This window comes from Eubalaena glacialis, chromosome 11 (assembly GCF_028564815.1).
Source record: "Eubalaena glacialis isolate mEubGla1 chromosome 11, mEubGla1.1.hap2.+ XY, whole genome shotgun sequence".
NCBI lineage: Eukaryota > Metazoa > Chordata > Mammalia > Artiodactyla > Balaenidae > Eubalaena > Eubalaena glacialis.
The window spans coordinates 113,501,457-113,526,803 of record NC_083726.1 but is presented as its reverse complement, the minus strand read 5'-3'; the positions used below and the strand labels follow the sequence as shown (position 1 = coordinate 113,526,803).

General features: G+C 47.3%; 1 protein-coding gene across 1 annotated transcript in view; it reads left to right on the top strand.

Annotated features, from left to right (window-relative positions):
• Nucleotides 1-25,347, top strand: part of PRMT8 (protein arginine methyltransferase 8) — an 85,612-nt gene that overhangs the window by 20,856 nt on the left and 39,409 nt on the right. The window contains exons 2-3 of the mRNA XM_061204500.1: nt 11,720-11,905; nt 25,068-25,223. Coding sequence (XP_061060483.1) covers nt 11,720-11,905; nt 25,068-25,223 — 342 coding nt within the window. The remainder of the gene's footprint in view (nt 1-11,719; nt 11,906-25,067; nt 25,224-25,347) is intronic.

Here is a 25,347-nt window from a genome sequence, read left to right as displayed (position 1 = left end):
TAAGGTTATGGTTTTGGTCAATTTGGAAAATTTCAGCCACCATTTCAATGTTTCATTAAGTATTTTTCTGTTTCCCCTTCCTTTGGTTGCCACAGTCACATGTGTACTAAGTCACTTGAAGTTCTTCTGCACCTCACTGATGCTCTGTTTAGCTTTTTTTTTCAATCTTTTTCTCTCTGTGTTTTATTTTGGGTAGTTTTTATTGCCTGTGTCAATCTTTTCTTCTGTGACATGTAATCTGCTATTAATCTAATCTGGTGTATGTTTTTAAATCACATACAGTTTTTATCTCTAGAAGTTCATTTTCTACCTTCTATGTCACCACATAACACACTTAATCTTTCCTCTAGTTTCTTGGACATGTGAAATACAGTTACAATAATAATTTTAAAGACTTTGTCTACTAATTTCATCATCTTTGTCCTTTCTAGGTTGATCTGGAGAGATTGATTTTTCTCCTCATTATAAGTAGTATTTTCCCACTTCTTTGGCAAGCCTGATAATTTTTGACTGAATGCTAGACATTGTGGAATCCACACCTTGTTGGGAGCTGGATACTTTTTGGATATTTTGTATTTCTAAGCTTAGTTCTGGGATGCAGTTAAATCACTTGGAGAGTTTAACCCTTTCAGGTCTTGCTTTTAAGCTTTGTTAGGTGGAATCAGAGCAATCTTTAACCTAGGGCTAATTTTCCACCACTGAGGGGGGAAAAAACTCTTCTGAGTATTCATGAATTATGAGGTTTTTCCACTCTGGCTTGGGGAGACAAGGACCCTTTCTGGCCCTGTGTGAGTACCGTAAAGTCGTCCCTTTATCTTTTTGTCGTTATTTTCCTGGTCTCAGGTAGTTTCTTCACATGCATAATTTGGTCAGTCTCAGCTGAAGACTTGAGGGGCACTCACTCCAGATCTCCAAAGCCCCCTCACTGTAGAGTCTTCTACCCTCCAGCACTCTGCCTTTCAAATTCTAGCTGTCTTGCTTTCCTGATTCCCACCTCTGTCTCTTCCACCAAGGAAGATGCCTCACTTTGCCTGGGTTTCCACTCCCTACAACCCAGCTCAGATATACAAGTCAATAAGCTGAGCCATCATAGGGTTTGCCTTGTTTGTTTGTCATCTTTCAAAGGTACAGTTTTTCATTGCCTGATGTTCAGTGTCTTGAAAACTGTTATTTCACATGTTTTGTTCAGCTTTTAAACTGACCATCAGAATTGCCTGGGAGTGCTTTGAAAAATCCAGATTCCTGGGATCTGTCTATGGCTAATTTGAGGCCACCTTTGGAGTAGATCTGGATATTACTGGGTGGCTGACATTGTTCCCTTTCTAGCTGGAACATCAGTATTTTCAGTAAATACATTGGAATCTCTGATTAAAGGAGTTAGTCACTTCTGCTAAGAATCTGGGTGGAAAGATATTTATTTCGAGCAAATGGGTTTCCTAGAACTGGATGGAAAGTGTCTGGAGGAGTCCTTGGAAACCAGATGGGAATCTGGATTAAGCTGATGTGGCTTTGGTCTTGGCCTACAACTTGTGATTTTCTTTCTGATTTGTGACTTTGTAGCTCGTTTTTCTCCAGCCATTGGCTTATTGGACAGTTAATGGGGCCAGAGACTCTGTGAAGGGCCAGTTCTTGGGTCCTGAACAGCCCCACTGTGGGGACTAAATCGGCCAGTCAGCTTCTCTGAAACTCAGCACCATTCCCTGCAATTCTGGTCTTGCAACACTTCGCTGTGAAGAGATTGTTGGAAAAGCATCTACAAATACACTTGAATCTGTACTTGAAGCCACTTGTAGTCTACATGGATGGAAATATGGGGGTTAGTAAATGCATTCTGTATTTGCAAGATATTTCCGTCTCCTAGAAATCCTGGGAGATAAAACAGTTCTCGGTAAAGACATTTGGAGCACCACTGAACCCTCCAAAGAGTGTTGAGTATTATTCGGATTCTTATGATTATTCTTCTCAGTTTTGTCTTCCTTGCTGCCACCTCCCCGCCCTCTCAAGGGGAAGGAAAGGTCTCTGGTTGCATGGTGGGAAGGAACCTTGCATAATATATTTATGAAGGGCAACATTGACCCGGTAGAAGTGTAAGGATATTTTAATCATCACATCTTTATTGAGCCCCAGCTCTGTGCCAAGCATTAAGGGGGAAACAGTAATACATAAGATCTGGGTACCGGTCTGAAGGAATTTACTTCTTGGCTGTAGAAGCCACACCTACAATTGTGAGAAAATTTGCATGAGACTGTTTGCCAATAAAAAAGGACAGAACGTAACCAGTAGCTTTGGGCCAACAGATGCCACAGGAACCCAGAATAGGAGCAGGAGAGACCAGGTGTCAGCGTCTGGAGAAAATGACTGAGTTTCCATGAGGGTCATGTTCTTGAAGACAGCAACTGCATAATTCTCAGAAAGCTCTGGGGAAGAGGGGTAGAGCAGAGCCCAGGCAGTAGACGGTGTGGAGGGTGAGGACAAGGGTCAGGCAGCCAGAGGAACAGAGCGCTAAGGGCAGCCAAAGCCACTGTGTCCAGTGCCAGAGGAGGCCCCAGGCAGCGTCACCAAATAACACCAGGGCAGAGAGTCAGTTGGCCAGAGATGCAAGTCTTGTTCTCCTCTATCACACTTTAGAATTGCCTCTGAATATTTACACACACAGCATCTTTAGTCATCACAGAAGCCCGTGGAAGAGGCAGGACACATAATTATTGCCATTTGACAGAGGAAGAAACTGAAGGTCGGAAAGGTTAAATGGATTTTGCATCATAACCTGAATAGGGAGAGAACCAAGACCAGAACCCACAGGTGCCCCGAATGTGTGACCTCCATCTGACACCCTCTGCCTCCACGGTGACCCCGGCCGAGCATAGAGTCACCTGCCCAGCTCAGGTCCCACAGGGATGATGTGACCCATATCTGGGACGAAGGCTTCGTCCAACTCCAGGCAAGATGAGGGTGGGGAAAGAGATTGGCTGTATCTTTCTGCACATCTGTCCATAAAGGAAGCAGAGAGGGTGCTTGGTGACGTCCTTCAAGTCAAAGGAGAGAGAGGCCCGTGTTGGCTTGGGGAGGGGAGAGGGAGGGAGGGGAGGGGACGCATGGCAAGTCTGCTTTGTAAGTCCATTAAGGAGGAAGAGCCAGGAGCCAAGCATCCAATTAACCTGACATCTCTTGCAGCCAAAATATCTGAGGATATAAGAAGAGAATTCAATATGTGGAGGCTTGGGGGAAAAGTGACTAATAGCTGGAAAACAGCCCCAGTTTATTTAAAATACAGGTCAGGCGCAACAACTCCAGTAGATTCCTTCCCAGCAGTTCCAGATCTGGGAGACAGAGTAGGTGCCGTGTGGCTGCAACGCCATCCTGATGTGAAGCAGGCATGGCCATTGTGCCACAAACAGACTGCCAGGGGCTGCCGGGAAGCGCCGGGAAGCACCGGGACACCGTACATGGCTGCCAAGGGCTGCCCTTGGAGTTGAGCCACACTGTGACCCTGGCCGTGACAGCAGGATAGGGACCGGCCCAGGCCACCCAGCCTGCAGGTGGCAGAGCCCTCACCCAATCCCGGTCCTTTTGCTGTGAGAGCCAAGGTGCTTTCCGTAACCCGTGGCTGCCTCTCCTTCAGGTGACCTTGGCCCGGCTCTGGCATTGTCTGGGAACCTCAGTAGCACCGAGGCAGAGGCAGGCTGGCCTCTGAGGGCTGCGCCAGGGGTCACAGAGGAATGCAGAAGGCAAGAAGCTGTCCCCAACCTTGGCTGGACCAGGGCTTCACAGGGAGCCCCGGGAGGGCTTGTTGAAGTGCAGGCTGGCAGCCCTCACCCTCACAGGAACGGATTCTGCTGGTCTGGGGTGGGGCCTGACACCCACCCAAGGTGACTGACACAGACTGTAAGAGAGAAACGCTGCCCCTCAGTCAGAGGCCTCAGACGGCTTCCCGCAGAACATTAATTTCTAGAGATGTTCATAGCTCTCTCAGGGAAAAAGAATGCCGCCGCTATTACATTGGTAGCACTAGACACCCTCATTCCCTCTGGGAGATTCACGATTCATTTTACCAAATTAAAGCCTTAAAAGGATTGCAATTAAGAAATCTCTTTATATTTTGTAGCATACACATATATCAAATCATTACATTGTGTGCCTTCAACTTACACAATGATATATGTCAATTTTATCTCAAAAAAGCTGGAAAAGAAAAGAAATCTCTTTAGCTTTTTTTTTTTTGGCCCAAACTCACTTGACCACAGAACCCCTTGTTCCAGGAGTGTCTGTTCTGCGGGAAACAGTGTGGAAAAACGCAACTCCAGACAAGCCGTTCTCAGTCTCTGGGATGCAGCGGAATCACGTGTGCGGGCCTGTGTTGGAATAGATTGCTGGGCTCCACCCCAGAGAGTCTGATTTGGTGTTGCCAGCGAGGCCCGGGAACATGCATTTCTTACAAGCCCCCAGGTCATGCTGATGCTAGCGGTGCGGGGACCACCCAGTGAGAGCCACGGCACGAGGCCCCTCTGGGAGCCCTAGGGAAAGAGGAGGGAGGGTGAGAACTGAGGGTGCGTGGCAGGACCCGGGGGAAGAGGACTCCAGGGAGCACAGCCTTGGAAGGGGCTTGAGTCTGAAGTCATGAAAAAGCATGTGAGGGCGGGCTCTGCTGAGATGCCAGAGTTAGAGTCAGGGACACAGTATAATAGAGAGATGCCAGCTGGTGACAGCAGCTGACGCTCTGTGACGGGCATCAGTGTCTGGCCTCACCGCAGGGGGCTCTGGAGAGAGTCTGTGCCTTTAAAAAGCCAACGCTAGAGGGGTGCATGAGGGTGACAGTTGACAAATGAGCAAGCCTGGGAGCCATGCACAGGGAGACAACGCCAGCTTGTAGGCCCAGCCGTGTCTAGACCCTTCTCCCCATCCCCGAGTCGTGCGGGCTTCTGAGCCCCAGCGGGAGGAGCAGTGAGCCAGGTCCTGGCATCTGCTCCAGCACCGTGCTTCCTCCTGGGGAGGCTGGCTGCAAGATTGCTTTGCTGAAACCCCCTCTCTCAGCCCAGGTGATAAGAAACACGGGTGCAGGAGAGTGGATGGGAGGGTGGAACCAGGCCCATCTCTGGCCGAAGGCAGGCATGAAAGCTTTGTATCTGTGGTGTGGTCATGGGGGACCGGAGAGTCCCAGGTGCCCGACACAGCCATGCCTGCCTCGCTGCTGCCCGACACCCACCCTTAGAATGTTCCCCCTTCAGCTGAGCTCTGGCCCCTACCTAGAGGCAGACAGATGGTGCTAGAAGATCTAGCTCCGGGTCACTACCGACCGCATGGACCACGGTCAAGATGGCAGTCTTGTGAGTAAACACGGGGGGAGAAAAGGGTGATCCCAGGTTGGGTGGGGAGACGATGAAGGCAGCTGGGAAGGAACATGCAGTGAGACCGGGGCCGGGAGCCCCCCTGCTCCCACGCCCTCCTCTTCTCCCCCTGCGGCCCCCCCTACCCTCTGCAAGCCCCTTTCTGTCCCTCTGCGGGACCTCAGCATAGCAGGCCGATGCTGAGGACAGACTAAGGTTAGAAAAAGCTGTCTTGACATTTGGAGACAGAGCAGGATTTGGCTCCTCCAGGGGCGCCTTTTGTTCTCAGGAAAATCATTTGTACAGCTTGAGCCAGTGCCAGTGACTGCCATTTATAGCCCAATGGGCTTGGGGTGGCTTCGGCTGCCTGGTGCAGAAAGCGCTGGCTGCTCTCCGCCCCCGGCCGTCTGCCTTCCCCTCGGGTCTCCCCCACTCCTCTCCCTCCTTAAAGCCTCTCCTTCCTCTCCCCATCCCCTCCCCTATTTTCTTAGAGGTCCCAGTTCTAGATTTGCCCACGTGACCCCAGACACCTTCCCTTCCTCACGTGGACCTCAGCTTCTCCTACAGACTGGAGCCCACTGTCCGCTCCCTTTGAAACTCAGTCACCTTGGCGAGGTGCCTACCTGTGCCACCCTCCACCGAGGCATTGTCCTCTGTTTCCACATTGCCTTTGACCTTCATTCTCCCCTCCCAGGGCTGGGCTTCCTGCCTGGGCTTGCTTTGCCACCCACTTCTGAGCACAGGGCCTGGCTCCCAGCAGAAGCTGTCAAGCTTGGTGGGACTGAACTGGCCCAACCACGGTATCAGGGTCAAGAGCACAGCTTTGCTGTCAGACAGATAATAAATGGTTCACATCTTGGCTCTGTTTCTTGCTAGCTCTGGGCTTAGCAATTGACTGAATTTTTGAGCTTCAGTTTCTCCGCCTGTAAATTTCAGTACCTCACTTATTATTAGGCTTTTATGAGATAATATTTGTGAAGTGTTTAGCACAGTGCCTGGCACTCAGGGGGCCCTCAGTCACTGTTAGGGATCATCACCATCACCACCACCATCATCACCACCACCATCATCACCATCACCATCATCACCATCACCATCATCACCATCACCATCATCACCACCACCATCATCATCACCATCATCTTTATCATCATCACTATCAGCATCACCATCATCACCATCATCTTTATCATCATCACTATCAGCATCACCATCACCATCATCACCATCATCACCATCATCTTTATCATCACTCTCATCTTTATCCTTATGTTTATCATCATCACTATCATCACCATAATCATCACCACCATCATCATCACCATTATCATCATCATCATCATCATCATCATCGTCATTATCATCTACCCTCATTTTTAGGTGCAAGTGGGGTTAGGTAAAAAAATTCTGTCCCTAAATCCCCAGCCCTGCCCATGGAAATCCCCCCCACCCTTTGAGGACCAGCTGGACACCTCTTCGGCAGGGAGCCATCCTCCAGTCTCCAGCTTTGGTGTTTCCATAGCCTTTTATCTTATCTCAGCATTTAGGAGCCTGGGCCTGATCGCTGCAGTGGGATGGGGCGGACCAGGGAGATCGCAGGTGAAGTACTGGGGAGAAACACTGTGCTGAAGATGCCGTGGGAAAGGCCAGGCCTGGGGGCAGGACACAGCATCTGAAGAGTCCCGATCAGCAGTTGGTGCTAAGAATAGAAGACAAAGTCACAAATCCTCTCCGTGGAAGGTGACCCTGAGCAGAGTGGGAGCAGGCAGCAGCGGGAGGTTTTCCACCCGAGCGGCGCCCTGAGCCCTGGGCCCTGGGGAGGGAGGGGGTGAGCAGGGCAGGGCGGGCCAAGGCTGGAGGCCACCATGTGGATATGCTACCAGAACCAGACAAAGAGTCTCAGGGGACCCCGTGGAAGGGACCTTGGACTCAGTTGAATGGAGCTCAGGGGTGCAGGAGGCCCCTGTGACCTTGACCGTGCAACAACCTGGTCCAGCTGGGACTTTTTCTCTCTTTCATGTATTTAAATGGAGTCAAGATTGGGGTGAGCTTCATGCACAGAGCCTCCTCCAGCTTTAGAGGTGACTGCACAACTTCCTGAACACAGCATCCTCTGGACACGTGAGGCTAGACAGAGGTTGGCTTTGTTTTAGTGCCCTTGTCTGGTCTCTGGGTCACACATCTTTAGAGGAGGGGCAGTCACAGAACTGGAGGCATGAGGACACGTCCTCCCAAGCCTCTCCCACCGGGTCCCCTGGTGCCTCCAAGGTCCTCCGAGAAGGATGCTTCCTGCTTCTCTCCCTGCCCCATCCTCACTCCCTCTACCCCCTCCCTGGCGGTCTCTCCCAAGTGAACCCCTCAGCTCCGCTCCGCAGATGCTTTCCAAATCCAGAGAGCCAGCCTCAGTTTCCCATCCGAGGTCTGGGATCACATTTCCAAATTTCTACTTTTGGCTGTTTACAAATGTAGTACTTGTTAGTGGCATACATTTTAAAAAAATATATATAACAAGCACAAGGAAGGAAAGCATGCACTGTTCACAGCCCGTGAACAAGCACCGTGACAATTGCGGCCGATCCCAGTGCCTTCCCCTCCTCAGTCACAGGCATGAAAACGTTTTAATTCTAAAAATGCGATCACCCTGTCTACTCATCTCCCACTGGTTCTCCTCAACCCACAGTTTGTCACGATCGCGTTTCTGTCATTAAACACTCTTCTGCGACATTTGAAGTGGCTGTGTAGCCTCCAGTGCGGACGCACCGTAGTTTGTACAATCGGTTCTGTTGCATGGAACCCCCAGGTTGACTCTTTATTTTCTGCCATGATGAATAGTGTCGTCACAAAATTCTTACAACTGCGTGCTCAAGATTATCCACGATCCTTTCTTTAGGATAAATTCCCAAAAATGGAATGGCTGGGTTAAAGGATTTGTGCTTTTCAGGGCGTTTTGTCAAACTAGTTTCCCAAAAGTCTCACTAAAGGTATATGCAAGCACCTATTTTTCTGCAACCATTACAAATGCAGTTTTAGTCTTTTTGGAAGGGGGAGGTTTGAGCTTATTTGGTATTTAAAAGTTATAACTTTTTGTGTTCATTTGAAGTTACCCGATTTCTAGAGAGGTTAATATTTTTGCAGCACGTCAATTTGCCGTTTGTGTTTAGCCTCATGTGAATTGACTGTAAGATCCTCTGTCCAGTGTTAAATTGGAGATGTTCCTCTCGTTCCGGCTGGCTTGTCAGGGCTCTCTCCATATTAAGGTTATTAACCTTTGTCTGCCATGTATGTTAGAGACGTGCTTCTCAGTTTGCCATTGACCTTTCGGCTGTGTTTATGGTATTTACTGGCTGGGACGGCATCACTGCCTGCCTGCCAGACATCTTTCCTTATATGATGCAATGACACGTCCAACTTCTCAGGGCTAAATCGAAGTTCATTATTTCCCCCCGCCCCACACGGCTCTTCCTGCTGACTCACTCATTTCTGTTAATGTCACCACCACTTTCCTAGTCACCCAGGCTTGAAATGTTGAAGTCATCTCTGATTCCAGCTTCTCTCTTCTCCCCTCCGTTCCGCCAGTTGCCAACTCCTGTGGGTTCTCTTTCTGCTATTTCTCTTGCAGGCAGCCCTTCTGACACCACAGCGGCTCGTTATCTCTTGACTGGACTTTGGAACCAGCCTCAGAGGTCATACCTCGCCTCCCCAGCCCGAGTGCCCCCCTCTTCCTTCCCCCTTGCCCCTCCTGCAGGCTGCCAGTGCATCAGTTTTCCCCAACTAGAGCTCAAACCTAGAACTCCCTGGTTACAAACTGCCAACAGCTCCCCGTCGTCTCGTATTTAAATACAACCTCTTAGCCTGGCTGTAATCTCTGCCAGCCGAATCTCCCGCTATCCGGGCCAAGTTCCCCAGACACACTCACTGCTGTTCCACGCTTTTCCTGGTTGCTGAAGCCACACCCTCCAAGAACTCCCTCCCACCGTCGCCGCCCCCCACCAAAATCTGCGGAGAAAGCTCCCAGCGATTCCGGGCCTGTCTGACTCTTTCACTGAAGTGACTTCTCTCTCCTTTGAACCCCCAGAGCAATCTGCTTGACCTTCTCTTGTAAAACAAATCTTCCTCCATCATCCAGTGGAGCCTCAGGGGTCTTCCACTTCAACTAGACAGCGTCCTTTGAGGGCACGGTTCCCACACGTCTCTTTCTTCCACGGGACCGTACAGCACTCACAGCCGCCGACGTTCAGTGGTTGTTTGTGGAATAAAAAGCACCAGCCCGGGTGGTGATGCCTGGGGATCGTGCTCCACTGCTGTTCCCCACCCCAGGCCCGGCCTCCTGGGACAGGGCACCCCGTTAGCCGATGGGCAGAGCGCAAGTCCCCTCTGCAGGAGGCCAACCTGGGCTGACAGCCTCCGGCCCCAGGGCCTGGGTCACAGTCACGTCTTTGTCCCCATGACCGGTGGTTATTGAGGTGAACGGACCCTGAATCCATCCATCCTTTGCCTCGTGATGCAATGCGTGATGCGTGATGCGTGGTGTGTGGTGCGTGGTGGGCACTTGGTAAGCTGGCACCGGCGAAAGAATCTCAGGGGACCCCATGAAAGGGACCTTGAACTCAGAGTTGAATGGAGCTCAGGGGTGCAGGAGGCCCCTGTGACCTTGACCGTGCAAGAACTTGGTCCAACTGGGACTTTCTCTCTCCTTAATATATTTAAATGGAGTCATGATTGGGGTGAGCTTCATGCACAGAGCCTCCTCCAGCTTTAGAGGTGACTGCAGCCAGCACGGGAGTGTGCAATTGACAGTCTATTTTTAACCTCCTGGAGACCGTGACCAACATCCCAAGTGGAGGGTGGGCACACCTGCTGCATTCTAATGAGGCAGCCCGTTGCCTCTGCTGCCAGACAGCCCGGGATCGTGCCGACCTGAAACCTGATGTTGCTAAACTGGGAAGTCTGCCTATTTCCCAGAGGCTGTAGCCTAGATACACCAGGAAAACAGGACCATCACCCCACCCTCCCCAGCTCGCTCCCCTCCAGCCTGGGACTCTGGGCAGTCTTGGGGCTGTGCCCGAAGCATGATGGAGGGGATGGACTCGGATTTCTTGATCTTGCTCTAGGACCTCCCTGTTTCCCTTGCTAGAAAGGAGATAGTAAGTCTGCATTGACCCAGCTTACAGATGAGAAAACTGAGGCATAGAATAGGGAGATGTTAATGTACTCTGAGTACTGCTGCTACTACTAATGAGAATAACAATAATAGAGCACTTACTATATGCCAGAAACTGTTCTAAACTCTTTACAAATATTAACTCATCACTGAAAATAGATTTTTCAGAATTCTGCCCCTTTTGAGGCCTTTGCTGTGCCGTGCACATCTGGATTTCCTACACTTCAGGGAAAGGTGTTTCTTCTCCTGGCAGAACGATGCTTCTGCAGTGAACTCTGAACCTCTGGGCTTCCATCTCCTCCTCTGTCCTCCCGTTAGCCCGTGGAGGAGGAAGGGCTGGTCAGTGCCGGGCAGCAGCTGTGTGGTGTGGAGCTGAGCTGGCTGTCAGGGTCGGGGAACCCAGGAAAGGGCAGTGCGCTGGCAGGAGGCTGGCTATCAGTGTGGGCGCTTGCATTTCAGAGGAAACTTCCGCTGAAGTTCAGAGTAAAACTGTGAGTCAGAAACTGGGGGTGGGTGGAGCGGCAAGACAACAGGTGTGAGAAACCAGAACCTAAGAGACCTGCATTTTGGGGGTCAGGTGCTGCTTGCGGGGTGGAGAGAAGTCCAGGGGCTTGATCTGCCTAAGGACGCGGGTGGGACTCATTTTAAGAACTCAAACTCACGATGCGCTGGGCCCTTTTCTAAGCACTTTCCAGATACCAACTTGTCTAATCCTCAGGATGACTCTAGGACATGCGGACCATTTTATTCCCATTTTAGAGTTGGGGAAACTGAGGCACCAAGAGATGAATAACTCTGTCCAAGGTTGTGTAGCTGCGAGTGGCAGGGCTGGGATTCACGTTTCGGGGGGCTGGCTCTGGAATCCATACTCCAGCCACTCTGCTCTGGGATGCTATGTGATGCCATTACATCTTTCCCTTTATTCGCCTCTAAGGGATGGTATTATTGTCCCCATTTAACAGATAGGCAAACTGAGGCCCAGATCGGCTCAGGTCACCCACTAGTAGGAGATGGAACTGGGTTAAATTCAGGTTGGTTGGGCTCCTGGGTAGCACCCCACCATCCCACACAGCACAGCCAACAGCTTGGGGACACCATCGCCCCTTCGCTGTGGCTGCTGTGGCTGATTGGAGCCGGCTTGGGGCGGGGTGGGAGGGGGAAGGAGGGAGGGCGGAGTCTCAGAGGGCAGGACCTCATGGGTGCCGTTCACACCTGCCCCTTCTCTTCCCCGCAGGCGAGCAGCCCACCCTCGCAGCCCCCGCAGCCCGTCGTCCCAGCCAAGCCCGTGCAGGGTGTCCACCATGTGTCCACGCAGCCCAGCTGCCCGGGACGGGGCAAGATGTCCAAGCTGCTGAACCCAGAGGAGATGACCTCGCGGGACTATTACTTCGACTCCTACGCCCACTTTGGGATCCACGAGGTAAAGCATCCTGAGTTGGTGGCCGAGCGGGGCAACCTCGGTTCTGCTGTGGCTGCGCTGTTTCCTTGGACAGCATCATGTGTGCAGCTCTCTGCTGTCATTAAGGGAGTTCTCCCCGTCGCTCGCGAGCCCTGGCCCTGTCTCCATCCCGGGGGACCCACAGGCAGGGGGTCAGGGCCAGGCCTGGAGCAGGTGAGCAAGTGAAAGCATGTGTTTGGCTGTTCCTCAGCCGAGAGCAAGTGGTGCTTCCGTGGTCCTTGTTTTACGGTCCAGCACCCTCGTCTCTTCCTGACCCTGAGCCTGGGAGGTCCGGGAGGACTGGACGTCCTTGGTCCTTGCTACAGGAGCTCGAGTGCTTTGCAGCTAGCGTCCCAAGGCCACAAGGACCTTCTGGCTTCATGATGTCCAGTCCTCAGTCAGGCACGAGCCCTCGGGTTCATCCTGGACCAATGAGCACTTCCAGGGAAGAATCAGCAGGCTTCCTTGGAAACCTGGCGCTGTCTGACGCCCTGATTGATTCTCAGGAAATTCTTATGTCTAAATGCTGTCTCCTTCCGTAGCAGGGAAGATTGATGTTAGCTGTAGAACAGAACAGAGCTTCCCAACTAGAGGCTTCCTGGCTGCAGCGGGGGCCACAACAGTATTTTTACCTCCCTCCCCACCATCTCCAGCACTTTCTCACCCCAAATAAACAACTGACATGAGCCGAGTGCTTGCTCAGGGCCGGCCACTCTTCTGAGTACGTTATACATGTCATTTCATTGAATTCCCAAGAACTCTATGATGAAGGTATTTCTATTATCCCCTTACAGTGTGAAGACATATCGAGAAAGGAACAAAGGCTTGCTTGCTATGCAAATGCTTTTTGAAAATAAGTCTCAAAGCTCCCCTTTCAATTAGATGCTTCTGTAAACCCTTCCTGTATCCAAACGGTGATGCTGCGTTGCCAGAAGCGTGTTTAACAAGTAATAGGCAACATGTTTTTGAGTGTCTGCTCCACACTGGGTATTGCTCCCAGCATTTTATGTTACTGGCTCATTTATTCCTGAGGTCAACCCTGTGAGGTTGGTATTATTATTTGTCCCCATTTCACAGATGAGGATATAAGACCTTAAGAATCTTATCAACCTTCCTTCATCTTTGCTGGTTCCTTTCCGTGCAAGGTCATGAGCTGATACACGCAGAGCTAGAAATGAAACCTTCACGTTTAGGGGGCCCGGGGCTTCATTTCCTAATTTCCAGGCCATACAGCCTTTCTTTCTTTCTGGAAACTTTGGCTTTGTTCCTGCTGGTCCTTTTGCAATTTCCCATGGAGGTAGAGGGTGGAGGGGTTTGGCCCCTGAGGACTGCTCTCCCCATCAGGGCATCAATTAGGCCTGGGGCCTGCAGGGGAGGGGCTGGGCCCTGTGTTTAGTTCTGGGGGCCTGGCCCAGGGGGGCCTGGGCAGCTGAGCCTGCAGCTTTTGGTGGCTGCCACTGGGGTGGGGTTGCGATGGTGCACGGAGCCCAGTCCTAGGCCTGAGAGGTGAGAAGGTCTGGGAGGCAGGAAGGATGCTTTCAAGAGCTTCCCTCCTCAAGACCCTGCCTCTAATTAAAGGACAGTCCTGTGTCCTTGGGCACCTGTCTCAGAGCAGATTGCTGGGAAGAGACAGCAGTTCCAGGGATCCTAAAATGCCCCCCTTGGGCCTGCCTGGACCCCCATTAGGGACCAGCCGAAGGCGGTGTGCCCCTCCCATCCGCCCTCCCGTCCTCAGGCCCCAGCCCTGCAGAGCCTCCTCCAATTGATTCCTCCCACCCCTCCCTGCAGCACACGTAGGCACCTGGGATGTGCCCTCCGGTGCCGTTATATCTCTATGATTCCTTCAGGACGGGGTTCCCCGGCACTCCGCACATTGTCTGATTTGTCTAGGTTTGATGAAACAGCGGCTAATCTTATCACTCAGGCACTGCCTGGTCCCCACGAAGGCCGGGCATCCGGAGGGTCTGACCTCCACTGGGAGAAGACACCCAGGGTCACCAGGTACATATAGTATGTACCAGGCTCCCTCCATTTCATGTATTACTAGAAAAATCAGACCTTTTCCTGCACATATACAAACACAGTGCAGACGGAGCTAATGAACCTGGAGTAAAGGAGCTGCAGGTCACCATCTCATTTCTCTCCTTAGGAACCTGTCCTAGAATAGTTTTAGCAGACCTTCGCAGTGGGACGTGCTTCCGATCACCCAGCTTAAATCCTTCTTGCTGCTGCTGGGGGCCAGGCCTAGATCCTGGCTCCTGGGGAAATGCATAGGTCTTTAACGCTGGGGCAGCTTAGCTGGCCTCCCTTCATCCCTGAGCTTCCCCTCCGGCCTGTTTGGTCTCCATGATGATCTGCTGTGAAAGGAAGTGAGGGCAAGTAGATGGCCTCCTACCGTCGTTGTCTGCAGACAGGGCCTGTTCATTTCTCGTTGTCAAACACAAGGGATCTCCTTTCCATGCCAGACGGCTCGTGGCGATGCCTTTGCCTCCTCAGTCTGGACAAGACCCACGTCTCACCATCCCATCCGGAGCCGAGCTGGCCATTTGGCAGCCTTTTCCCGTCATTAACAAGATGCTTACACGGGCGGGCAGCGGCACTGCCAGCTCGCTGATTAATAGTGATCAGTGAGTGTTTGGGAAACATGGTGCAGGCTGGATAGGGGTGGTTTAGTCTATAAATACAAACAAGAAGTGCCAAGTGGCAGGTTCCCTTACTGGGAACTGGAGAGCACAGCAGGAGGTGCTTCTGGACACTTTTCTTCTTGCATCCCGTGGCCTCTCCTGAGATGACTCCATGCTCAGCCTCCGGAGGTCAGGGGCCAGGGAGAGGAGGCCTGTGCATTCCTGACCAGGGCCTCTGTGAAAAGAAAGGAGTCCTGAACAGGAGCAGATGTGACAGATGTGTCCTTGTGCACAGAGGGGAGGGGCCCAGCCCCATGACCTCTGAGATCCTAGCTCTGAATTCTCAGCATCTTTAACAGTCAGCCTTGGGCATGGGGCCTCAGCTGCCAGAAGAATCAACCCCAGTGGGGCCCTGTTCCCAGCCCCCCAGCCCTGGGCGCTGAGCCCACTCCTGGCCAGCTCTCTTCTTTTCACAATCTTACTGCAGGGTTTTTTGAAATAGATTCTTCAGGGCCTCATTTCCCAGCAATTAGTCAATGTGCTGCCATGTGTTCAGTGGGAAGGAGATAAAGTCACCCACAGCTGGGGGTGGGAATTGTTTTCACTGAAGAGTGGCATGCTCCTGGCTGAATGTCTGGAGACGTCTTTGGGCTGTTCTCCTTCAGGGGTGATTAAAGCAGGGGTACGGGAAGGGTGGGGAGAGACAGCTGTTTCTTTGAACAGGGTGAGTAGGGGAACTTACAACTTCTCCCCCGCCCCCAGAACTTGTGCCTTCGGAATGAACTCCTGTGGTCTGGAGCCTTAAGGAAGGGAAAGGGGGGGTCCGAAGAAGTGATGAAAGACAATGAATTAAAGGGGGGCCCTTGGGGGCATCCCTTTTAGCAACAACAGGACCTGCAGAGATACTGGGCCAACCTAATTCCATCAGGAAAGGAAGTGAGAACTTTGAACTATGAGTATGATTGAGAGATTTCTGAACCTTTGTCATTATTCTGCCTCCGTTCCTTACTCACCCTCAACAATTCCTTCACAGAGATGAAAAGGTCACAGTTTTCACAAAGAGCAAAGAGCTAGCACTTTGGCAACACCTACTCTGCCTATTTAGTCATGACAACAGCCCTATGCAATAGCGGCTCTTTTTACCCCATTCTCCAGGTGAGGAGATTGAGACACGGAATACTGAATGATGTTCTGGGCTGCCCGGAGAGCTCAGAAACTTCGGAGCTATGATTCGTGTGCAGGAGTTGGGCTCCGTCCTTATAGAGCACCAATTTCACACCGTGCCCCGTGCCTGGTTCTAGGGATACCGTCTTACAGTCTTGTGGTCTCACAGTTCTGAGGCCTTGTCCTTTTGACGTTGAGAGGTCTTGCAGTGTTTCGTTCCAGAGAGCTTCTGGAGAGAGAGGCTTGAGCTCACTTTCGAAGTAGTTAAGAATCAGACATGAACTCAATTTAACCAAACCCTCACCTTATTCAGTTTCTAATATGACCAAAGATATAAGCCTTGGGGCAACACAGGAGGTAGTGCTGGGCTGAAAAGCAAACACAAATGTTTTTAGCCCCTGTGGGGCCCCAGGCCCTGTTACAGGAATTAAAGTCCCACATCCCAATCCTACTCAACTCCTAAACCTGCTCAATCCCCCATTGGATTGAACTGACCAGCCCATCATTCTAGCTGCCTAACAAAAGAAAGGCTATTCCCTCCTGGAAAAACAACAACAACAAACTAACTTCAGCTACTATTGATCCTTAGACACCATCTATGGCATAAAATAAAAATGATTAGACCTGTGAAGAAACAAGAGAGTTTGGTTCATAGTCAAGAGAAAAATCAGTCAATAGAAACAGATCTATAGACAGCCCAGGTGTTGGAATGATTAAATAAAGATTTGTAAATAACTATAATAAATACGATTTTAAAAAATTTCCAGGAGGAGATGGATACAATAGGTGAAATTGAAATCCTACAACCGAAAAATACAATAGCTAAACCAAATATTCGCTGGATGGGATTAATAACAGATAGGATACATAGAAGAAAATATCTATGACCACGAGGACAGGGAAAGAGAAATCACTGAAACTGAAGAATAGAGAGAAAAAAATTGACAAGTGAACAGAGCCTCAGTGACTTTTGGGACAGAATTAAGTGGTAAAACATGTGAGTAATTGGAATTCCAGAGGAGAAGAGAAAGAATGGGACAGAAAAAAATGTTTGAAGAAATATAGATGGATAAATGTCTAAAATTGATTTAAAAAACCCCCAAAAACAAAACCCCCAGCAACTCTCTGGATTGATTTGCTCAAACAATGAATCCACATCTGAAACAGCCTCTGCAACTGTAGTCACCACCTGATTATGTTTATGATGATCCGTAGCCATCCTCCAAGCTCCATCTCTCTTCTGCACAGGCCAAATCGGCAAATTGGATGCGGATGTGGGTTTCCTGGAATTAGTCTCCTGGATGAATGGATCTCATGGAGCTAGGGTTCCAATAGTTCAGAGCCAGTGTCCAGTAATCCCCCAAAATCTGTTTATTTTCCTTTCTCCAATGCACACATGCTGGTAAATGCCTGCAGGTCATCTTGGGGAAGACTTGCAGAAAGATTAACAGTACACATTTCTGTCAACATAACAGGGTTTCTCCTCATGTGACATGGCCTCCCCTTCATTTAAGGGCTCCTACGTCTGTAAATTGGCTCAAGTCTGGGAATCCACTGAGGGGCCGTGACTCCCTCTTTTGGTGATTCAAGCGTGACTTCCATTCACGAGACCTATAACTTTTCTGCTTAAACAGATCAAGTAAGAATTTAGTGTGTTTTCCGCTGTTTATTTTCTAGAGGTACTTTAATGAACTGGCCAGCACCATAGGTCTCGGTGAGCCAGACTATCCTGAATACTGCTTTGGCTCTCCTATCCTTTATAGTAACCATGCCCACCTCATCTTTGGCGATTACACACTACAGTTTGGCCCCCGATACCCCAGGATCCTAGTTGGATATTGTTCCCATGGCAATTAGGAATCTCAGTTCCCAGTGTAATCTCTGATCTGTAGAGAAGGGCACACAGAGCTCTTCAAGGCTACTGGACTTCCCTCATAAACTTCTTCCTCACCGCTGTGGTTAGAGGTCTGTTCTCTGGTGTTGGTGAGCGAGTCTCATGTGACAGATGCATTTTAACATCCCAGTCTCCTGAAGTCTTTGGATACCTTCCTCTTCAGCAGATCAAGGAAGTTCTGGCATTTCCACTTCATTTAATGTAGACTAACTTTTGGTCCATGTTTCAGTCAATCAACCATACCAACTGTTAGAGGCATTCCAAGCCCCTGGAGGTAAAACAGTGAACCCACAGTCTTTGCTTAGTGGACCTATGTCAATAGACTTGGCTCAATCCAACTTTATGTTCCCTCCATCTTGATCCCTCACCCTTACTATACATACCCACATCTATTCCCTATATTTTTATCTATATGTTAGAAGTATCATGCAGTTCTTTTGGTGTGTATCACACCTCCTCATGGGTCACTCTTTGTGCCTTGTTCTTCGGGGTCTGCGTGGAGTCAAATCCAGTTATAGGGTCGGTGGGGATGGGTCCTGAGGAGTATTAACATTACCTGGCAAGCAACTACCTCAAAGGACACCAGTACGACTCTTCAGGAAAAGGAAAACAAACTTTCCTCGGCAGGGGTAGAAGGTGTTTCTACTGGCAGAGAAGATGGTAATTTAGGGACTTGAGGTCCCAGCTTCATCAGAATCTGCCTGTATGTTCCCGTTCCATTTTCAGGACCCCATTCTTTCCCAACAGATGACTCAACTTTAACAAAAGAGGCCTTGCAAGGATGCGAATTCAATTTGTGTTGTAATTCAGGCAGGATTAGACTTTGGCTTTGGTTTTCAGAAATCTTGACCCTGCAAGAAAATAAGGTTTTTGTTCCTTTCTTTTATTTTCTTCCTTTCCTTTTCTTTTTTTTCCCCAGAAGTCATAGAAGTTTTCAGGTGCTATATGAAGACTTTGAACTGGGAATTTAAATCCCTGAGCTCATCATTTTCTTTTTCTAAGTCTTCTAGCACAATTAGCAGTAATCAACCAACAAATCCACCCCATTACATTCCTTACTTTGACCAAAATGTTCTAAGGTAGCAAATACTTGGTCATCCGGAGTCTTGTCTTCTGTAGGAACTTTGTCACTGGTGTCTAAGGCTAAAATTTGAGTAACTCTTTTGCCATTTCACCAGTGCCCTCTTCACCAATGGCAATAGATTTCTTAGTGCCTTTAAATCTAATCAGATCAGAAAACCAATTCCAGAAAACTCAGAACCAATTCAGAGAACCCATTCTTAGATTCTGCTCCTTAGGAGCTATTCTTGGTACGAAATTTTGTATCGGTCAAGGCTCAACCATGGAAGCATATGTATAAATTCAGTTCAGGATTGCAGGGAATTGGCTCGTGCAATTGTGTAAGATCTCTTATGCCTGATGCTGAAGCTTGAAGTACAGGGAAAGGACTATGAATGCAAAATAAGGGGAGATCAGGAGTAGCTACAACTCATAAGCACAAGCTTGAACCCTAGGAGGACGGGCTGAAACACACATCCATTCTATTGCCTTTGACCTTGGTGGGGAGCATATCCTGTGGAGCCTGGAGTGTTTCACCTTGGAACTAAACACACACACACTAGGCTCAGGAGTCAGAGAAGCTGAAGGCAAAGGTAGAGCAATTGTAAGCCCAGCTGCTGCTTCATGCCAACAAGGTGGATCAACCCATCAGCAGTGACAAATGTGAACTACAAAGTGCTTCCTGCTTCCTTTGTATCTTCTGAATCTCGTGGGAATCTCCCTCATGAACCACCTTGACTGGAGACATAGTAGAAAGACAGTTCTGGGAAATATAGCCCCACCTGGTAAGGTGACTGATTACAAAGCCATCACACATGTGTGCACAGAGCTTCAGAAACATGAAGCAACATCTCCAGAGCTAGAGGGAGAAAAATACATTCCACTGTTGAAGATTTTTGAACACTTCTTTCTTGGTAATTGATAGAACAGATACACACACAAAAAACAGTAAGGATGTAGGAAATCTGAACAACACCATCAAACAACCCAACGTAGTAGGCATTTATACAACATTGCATCCCCAGAGTACAGAATATACATTCTTTTTAAGTGCACATGGAAACATTCACTAAGATGGATCATATGCCGGCCCATAAACACATCTCAATTAAGTTTCAAAAGACTGAAATCATGTAGCGTATGCTTTTTTGGTCATAATGGAATTAATTTAGAAACCAGTAAACAGTAAATTATCTAGAAAATCTCCAAATATTTGGAAATTAGGCAGCAACTGAGAACAGGGTCAGAGAAGAAATCACAAGAGAAATTAGAAAATATTCTCAACTGAATGATAGTGAAAGCACAGTGCTATGGATCTGATGTTTGTGTGTCCCTCCCCACCCCCCAAGACTCATGTGTTGAAATCCTAACTCCCCATGTGATGGTGTTAGAAGGTGAGGCTTTGGGGAGGTAATGAGGTCATGAGGGTGGAGCCTTCGTGAATGGCATTAATGCCCTTATAAGAGCCCTTGCTTCCTCGGTCTGCTCTCCATCATGTGAGGATACAAGGAGAAGGCAAACCAGGAAGTAAGTCCTCACCAGACACTGGATCTGCTGGCACCTTGATCTTGGACTTCCCATTCTCCAGAACTGTGAGACATAAATGTTTAAGTCACCCACTCTATCGTAATTTGTTAAAGCAACTGAAGTGACTAAGACATACAACATATGAGAATTTGTGGAATGCAGTTAAAGCAATCTTTAGAGGGAAATTTATAGCTTTTAAAATTTTATTTATTTATTTATTTACTTACTTATTAATTTTTGGCTGCATTGTGTCTTCGTTGCTACGTGCGGGCTTTCTCTAGTTGCAGCGAGCGGGGGCTACTCTTCATTGCGGTGCGTGGGCTTCTCATCGCAATGGCTTTTCTTGTTGCAGAGCATGGGCTCTAGCACGTGGGCTTCAGTAGTTGTGGCTTGTGGGCTCTAGAGCATAGGCTCAGTAGTTGTGGCGCACGGGTCTAGTTGCTTCGCGGCATGTAGGATCTTCCCGGACCAGGGCTCGAACCCGTGTCCCCTGCATTGGCAGGCGGATTCTTAACCACTGCGCCGTCAGGGAAGCCCCAGAAGTTTATAGTTTTAAGTGCTTCCATTAGACAAAAAGAAATGTACAAAACTAATGATCAGAGCTTCCACCTTACAAAGGTAGAGGAAGAAGAGCAAATAAAGCCTAAGTTGAAGGAAGGAAATAATAAAGATGAGAGCAGAAATCAATGAAGTAGAAATCAAACATTAGAGAAAACCAACAAAGCCAAAAGTTGGCTTTGAAAAGACTAATTAATTTGATAACATTTAGCTAGAGTGATCAAGAAAGAAAAGAGAAAACAAAAATTATAATATCATAAATGAAGGCAAGGACATCATTACAGATCATATAGACATTTAACAGGTGACTAGAGAATATTATGACAACGTTATACCCATAAATTTGACAACTCAACCGAAATGGATAAATTCCTTGGAAATATACCTTGTTAAACCTGATGTAAGTATGCATAGAAAACTAAAATAGCACTCTATTAAATAGATGAAATTCATACTTTAAAATTTTCCCACAAAAAGAACTCCAGACCTAGATGGTTTTACTGGTGAATTTTATTAGACGTTGAAGAAAAATATCAATCTCATGCTAACTTTTTCAGAAAATAAATGAGGAGAGAACACTTCCTAATTTGTGTGATGAACCCGGCAGAACTTGGCCAGAGAAGGTAACAGAAAATTACAGGTCAATGTCCCTCACAAATATAGATACAAAAATCTGCAACAAAATATTTATAAATAAAATCAAGCAATATTATAAAGGATAATACATCATGACAAAATGTTGGTTCAACATATGAAACCGATCTATGGAGTTCAACATATTAAAGAACAAAGGAGAAAAGTCATATACAATTTCAAGAAATGTATAAAAATCATGTGACAGAATTCAACACCAATTCATGATAAAAAGTTCTCAGCAAATTAGAAATACAAGAAAACTTTTCCAATCTGATAAAAGACATTTATGGAAAGCTCACAGCCAAAATCATACTCAATGGTGATATTTATATATCATTGGAACAAAAGAAGGGTGTGTATTCTGTTCAGCGTTTTACTGCATGGTAACCTTTGCAAGTGCAATAAAGCAAGAAGAAAGAACAAGAAATAGAAAACATATAAAGTAGGAAAAAAAGAAATAAAGTTGTCTTCATTCACAAGTGATAATATTTTTTACAAAGAAAAATAAAGGAATCTAGGGAATTCCCTGGTGGTCCAGTGGTTGGGACCCGGCGCTTTCACTGCCGAGGGCCCGGGTTCAGTCCCAGGTTGGGGAACTAAGATGCCTCAAGCCATGAAGTGTGGCCAGAAAAAAAAGAAAAGAGAAAAAAAGGAATCTACAGATAAATCCTACTAGAATTAATATGTGAGGTGAGCAAGGCTGCAACATATAAGGTCAAGGTATACACTAACATAAAACAATTGGAAAATGAAATTTTAAACATATCTTTTACAATACTATAAGGTATCATAAAATAAAATAGTTAAGAATAAATCTAATGAAAGAAATACAAGGCCTCTATACTGAAATCTATAAAACATTGCAGGGAGAAATTAAACAAAACCTAACTAAAGGGAGAGCTATTTTAGTGCTTTGGGTTGTAAGACTCAGTATCGCTAAGGGGTTAATTCTCCCCAAATAGATCTATAGATTCAACGCAATTCCAATCAACTCCAGGAGGCTGTTCTGTATGAATTAACAAGTTGGTTCTAAAACGTGTATGGAAATGCAAAGGATGCAGAAAAGCCAAAATAATCTTGTAAAAAGAGAACTAAGTTGGAGGATTTACATACAGTACTTTGTTTCAAAGTTAATACAAAGCTACAGTAGTTAAATGACAGTTAAATTGATATATTAATGGAACAGATCAAAAAGGCCACCCATATATAGTCAATTGGTTTTCTGACAAAGGTGGCAAGTTAATTCAGTGGGGAAAATGATAGTCTATTCAGCAAATGGTGCTTGAACCATCTATTTGTATGAAAAAAATGAACTCACACACCTTATACCATATACATATGTATATACATATATACTTATACCATATATAAAAATTAATTTGATGTGAATCAAAGACCTAAAAGGCACAACTATAAAACTTCTAGAAGAAAACATAGGAGGATATCTTTGTGGCCTTGGGGTAGGCAAAGATTAGGCAGGACAGACAAAATTCTAATCATAAAAGAAAAAAACCAAAATACTGGTCTTTATCAAAATTAAAAACTACATTTCAAAAGACAAGATTGACAAAATGAAAAGGCAAATCACGGATTGGGAGAAGATATTTGTAACATGTATATCTAACAAAGGATTTGTTTCCAGAATATAGAAACTCCTACAATTCACTGAGGAAAAGATAAATAGCTCAAAAGAAAAAAAAAGGACAAAACAGATAATTTACAAAAGATATATATGAATAGTCAATAAAATCATGAAAAAATTATCTGCATCAATAGCCATCAGGGGAATGAAATTAAAGTTGCAGTGAAGTAGCAGTGCATATCCATTAGAATGACTAAAAAAGGTTAAAAAATTAATAAGACTAAGTGGCCAGCATATGAAGAAACTTGAACTCTGGATCATAAAAAGACAACTGTTTTGAAAAACTGTTTGGCAATTTCTGATGAAATTAAACACCTCCCCTAAGACCCAGCAAACCCACTTCTAGGTATTTACCCAAGAGAAATGAAAAGATATACAAATCTTCCTCAACTTACAGTGGGGTTACACCCTCATAAACCCATCGTAAGTTGAAAATATGTTAAGTTGAAAATGCATTGAATACACCTGACCTACTGAGCATCACAGCTAAGCCTCGCCTACCTTAAATGTGCTCAGAACACTTACATCAGCCTACACTTGGGCAAAATCATCTAACACAAAGCCTACTTTATAATGAAGTATTGAATATCTCATGAAAAACCACCGTAAGTCGGGGATGTCTGTATTCTCAAACCTACTTAAACAAGAATGTTTGTAACAGCTTTATTCACAGCAATCCAAATATCCATCATCACGTGAATGGATGTGAACATGTGATATGTTCATACAATGGAATACTAGTCAACAACAACAACAGCAACCTTGGATACATGCAATAAAATGAATGAAATCTCAGAAATTTTGGGTAGAAGAAGTTGGACACAAAAGTGTACATACTGTATGATTCCGTTTATATGAAATTCTGGAACTGGCAGAAGGAATCTTTGAGACAGAAATTAGATCTTCGGTTGTCTGGAATGGGGTAGAGGATTACCTGCACATGGGCATGAAAGGTCTGGAATGATGGAAATGTTCTATGTCTTGATTATGGTGGTGGTTACACAGGTGTACGGTTAGCCATATATTTAAAATCTGTGCTTTTTATTGTATGCAAGTTACATTAAAAATTGTACTAAAAATCCCAATACTATTGATTAGTCAGAGTGTTGGCTGATATCTTTTTTTTTTTTAAATAAGTTCTATTTATTTATTTATTTTTATATTTATTTTTGGCTGTGTTGGGTCTTCGTTTCTGTGCAAGGGCTTTCTCTAGTTGCAGCAAGCGGGGGCTACTCTTCATCGCGGTGCGCGGGCCTCTCACTGTCACGGCCTCTCCCGTTGCGGAGCACAGGCTCCAGACGCGCAGGCTCAGTAGTTGTGGCTCACGGGCCTAGTTGCTCCGCGGCACGTGGGATCTTCCCAGACCAGGGCTCGAACCCGTGTCCCCTGCATTAGCAGGCAGATTCTCAACCACTGCGCCATCAGGGAAGCCCTTGGCTGATATCTTTAATGGACGAAGATCCCTGCCTCACCACCATACACAGATAAATCATGTTCTCCTTGGGTTGGAGACAGTAGTAAAGGGTAATCTAGTTCCTCTCTTATTACAAAGCACTTAAATAATTGTGGATAAAAAAACATGTTTTCTATTCTTAAAAACAAGCAAATAGAAAAAGTACACACACACACACACACACACACACACACACACACACACACAGTCTCTTTTAATAACCTGTTTCACGACAATTCTCTCATGATGGCAGAAAGTTCTGCTTCAGGTCTAACTTAAATCTCTCATGCTGTGTTGGTATTGCTCCTTTCTTTGGGTTTTTGATAAGTTGGAGCTTTTCCAGGTCTGGATGTGAGTTTCTCCTTTAATGGTACAAGGCGATCTATCGCCTTGTAAGGGGCAGAGTTTTAGGGCGTTGTGTGTACTGATGCAGGGAGCCCCTGGCACGGCTGTACTCTTCCGTGGCTCTGCCTCATGACAGAACTGAGGTCCCTGAGGAATTTGTTGGGACAGCCCTGGGTCCATGACCTGGCAGGTGTGCGCCCAGGTGCCCTGAATACATCAGCTCTACCTTCCCTTCCATACAGGAGATGCTGAAGGACGAGGTGCGGACGCTCACTTACCGGAATTCCATGTATCACAACAAGCACGTGTTCAAGGACAAGGTCGTGCTGGACGTGGGGAGCGGCACTGGAATCCTCTCCATGTTTGCTGCCAAAGCGGGGGCCAAGAAGGTGTTCGGGGTGAGCATGCCTCTCCCTCCGCTGGCCCTTCCAGGTCCCCCTCCTTGCTGGGGTCACACCCTCCAGGAGGAAGTCAGACATAGCTCTCAGGAGGTGGGCAAGCTCCCTGGCTCCCTGTCACCTG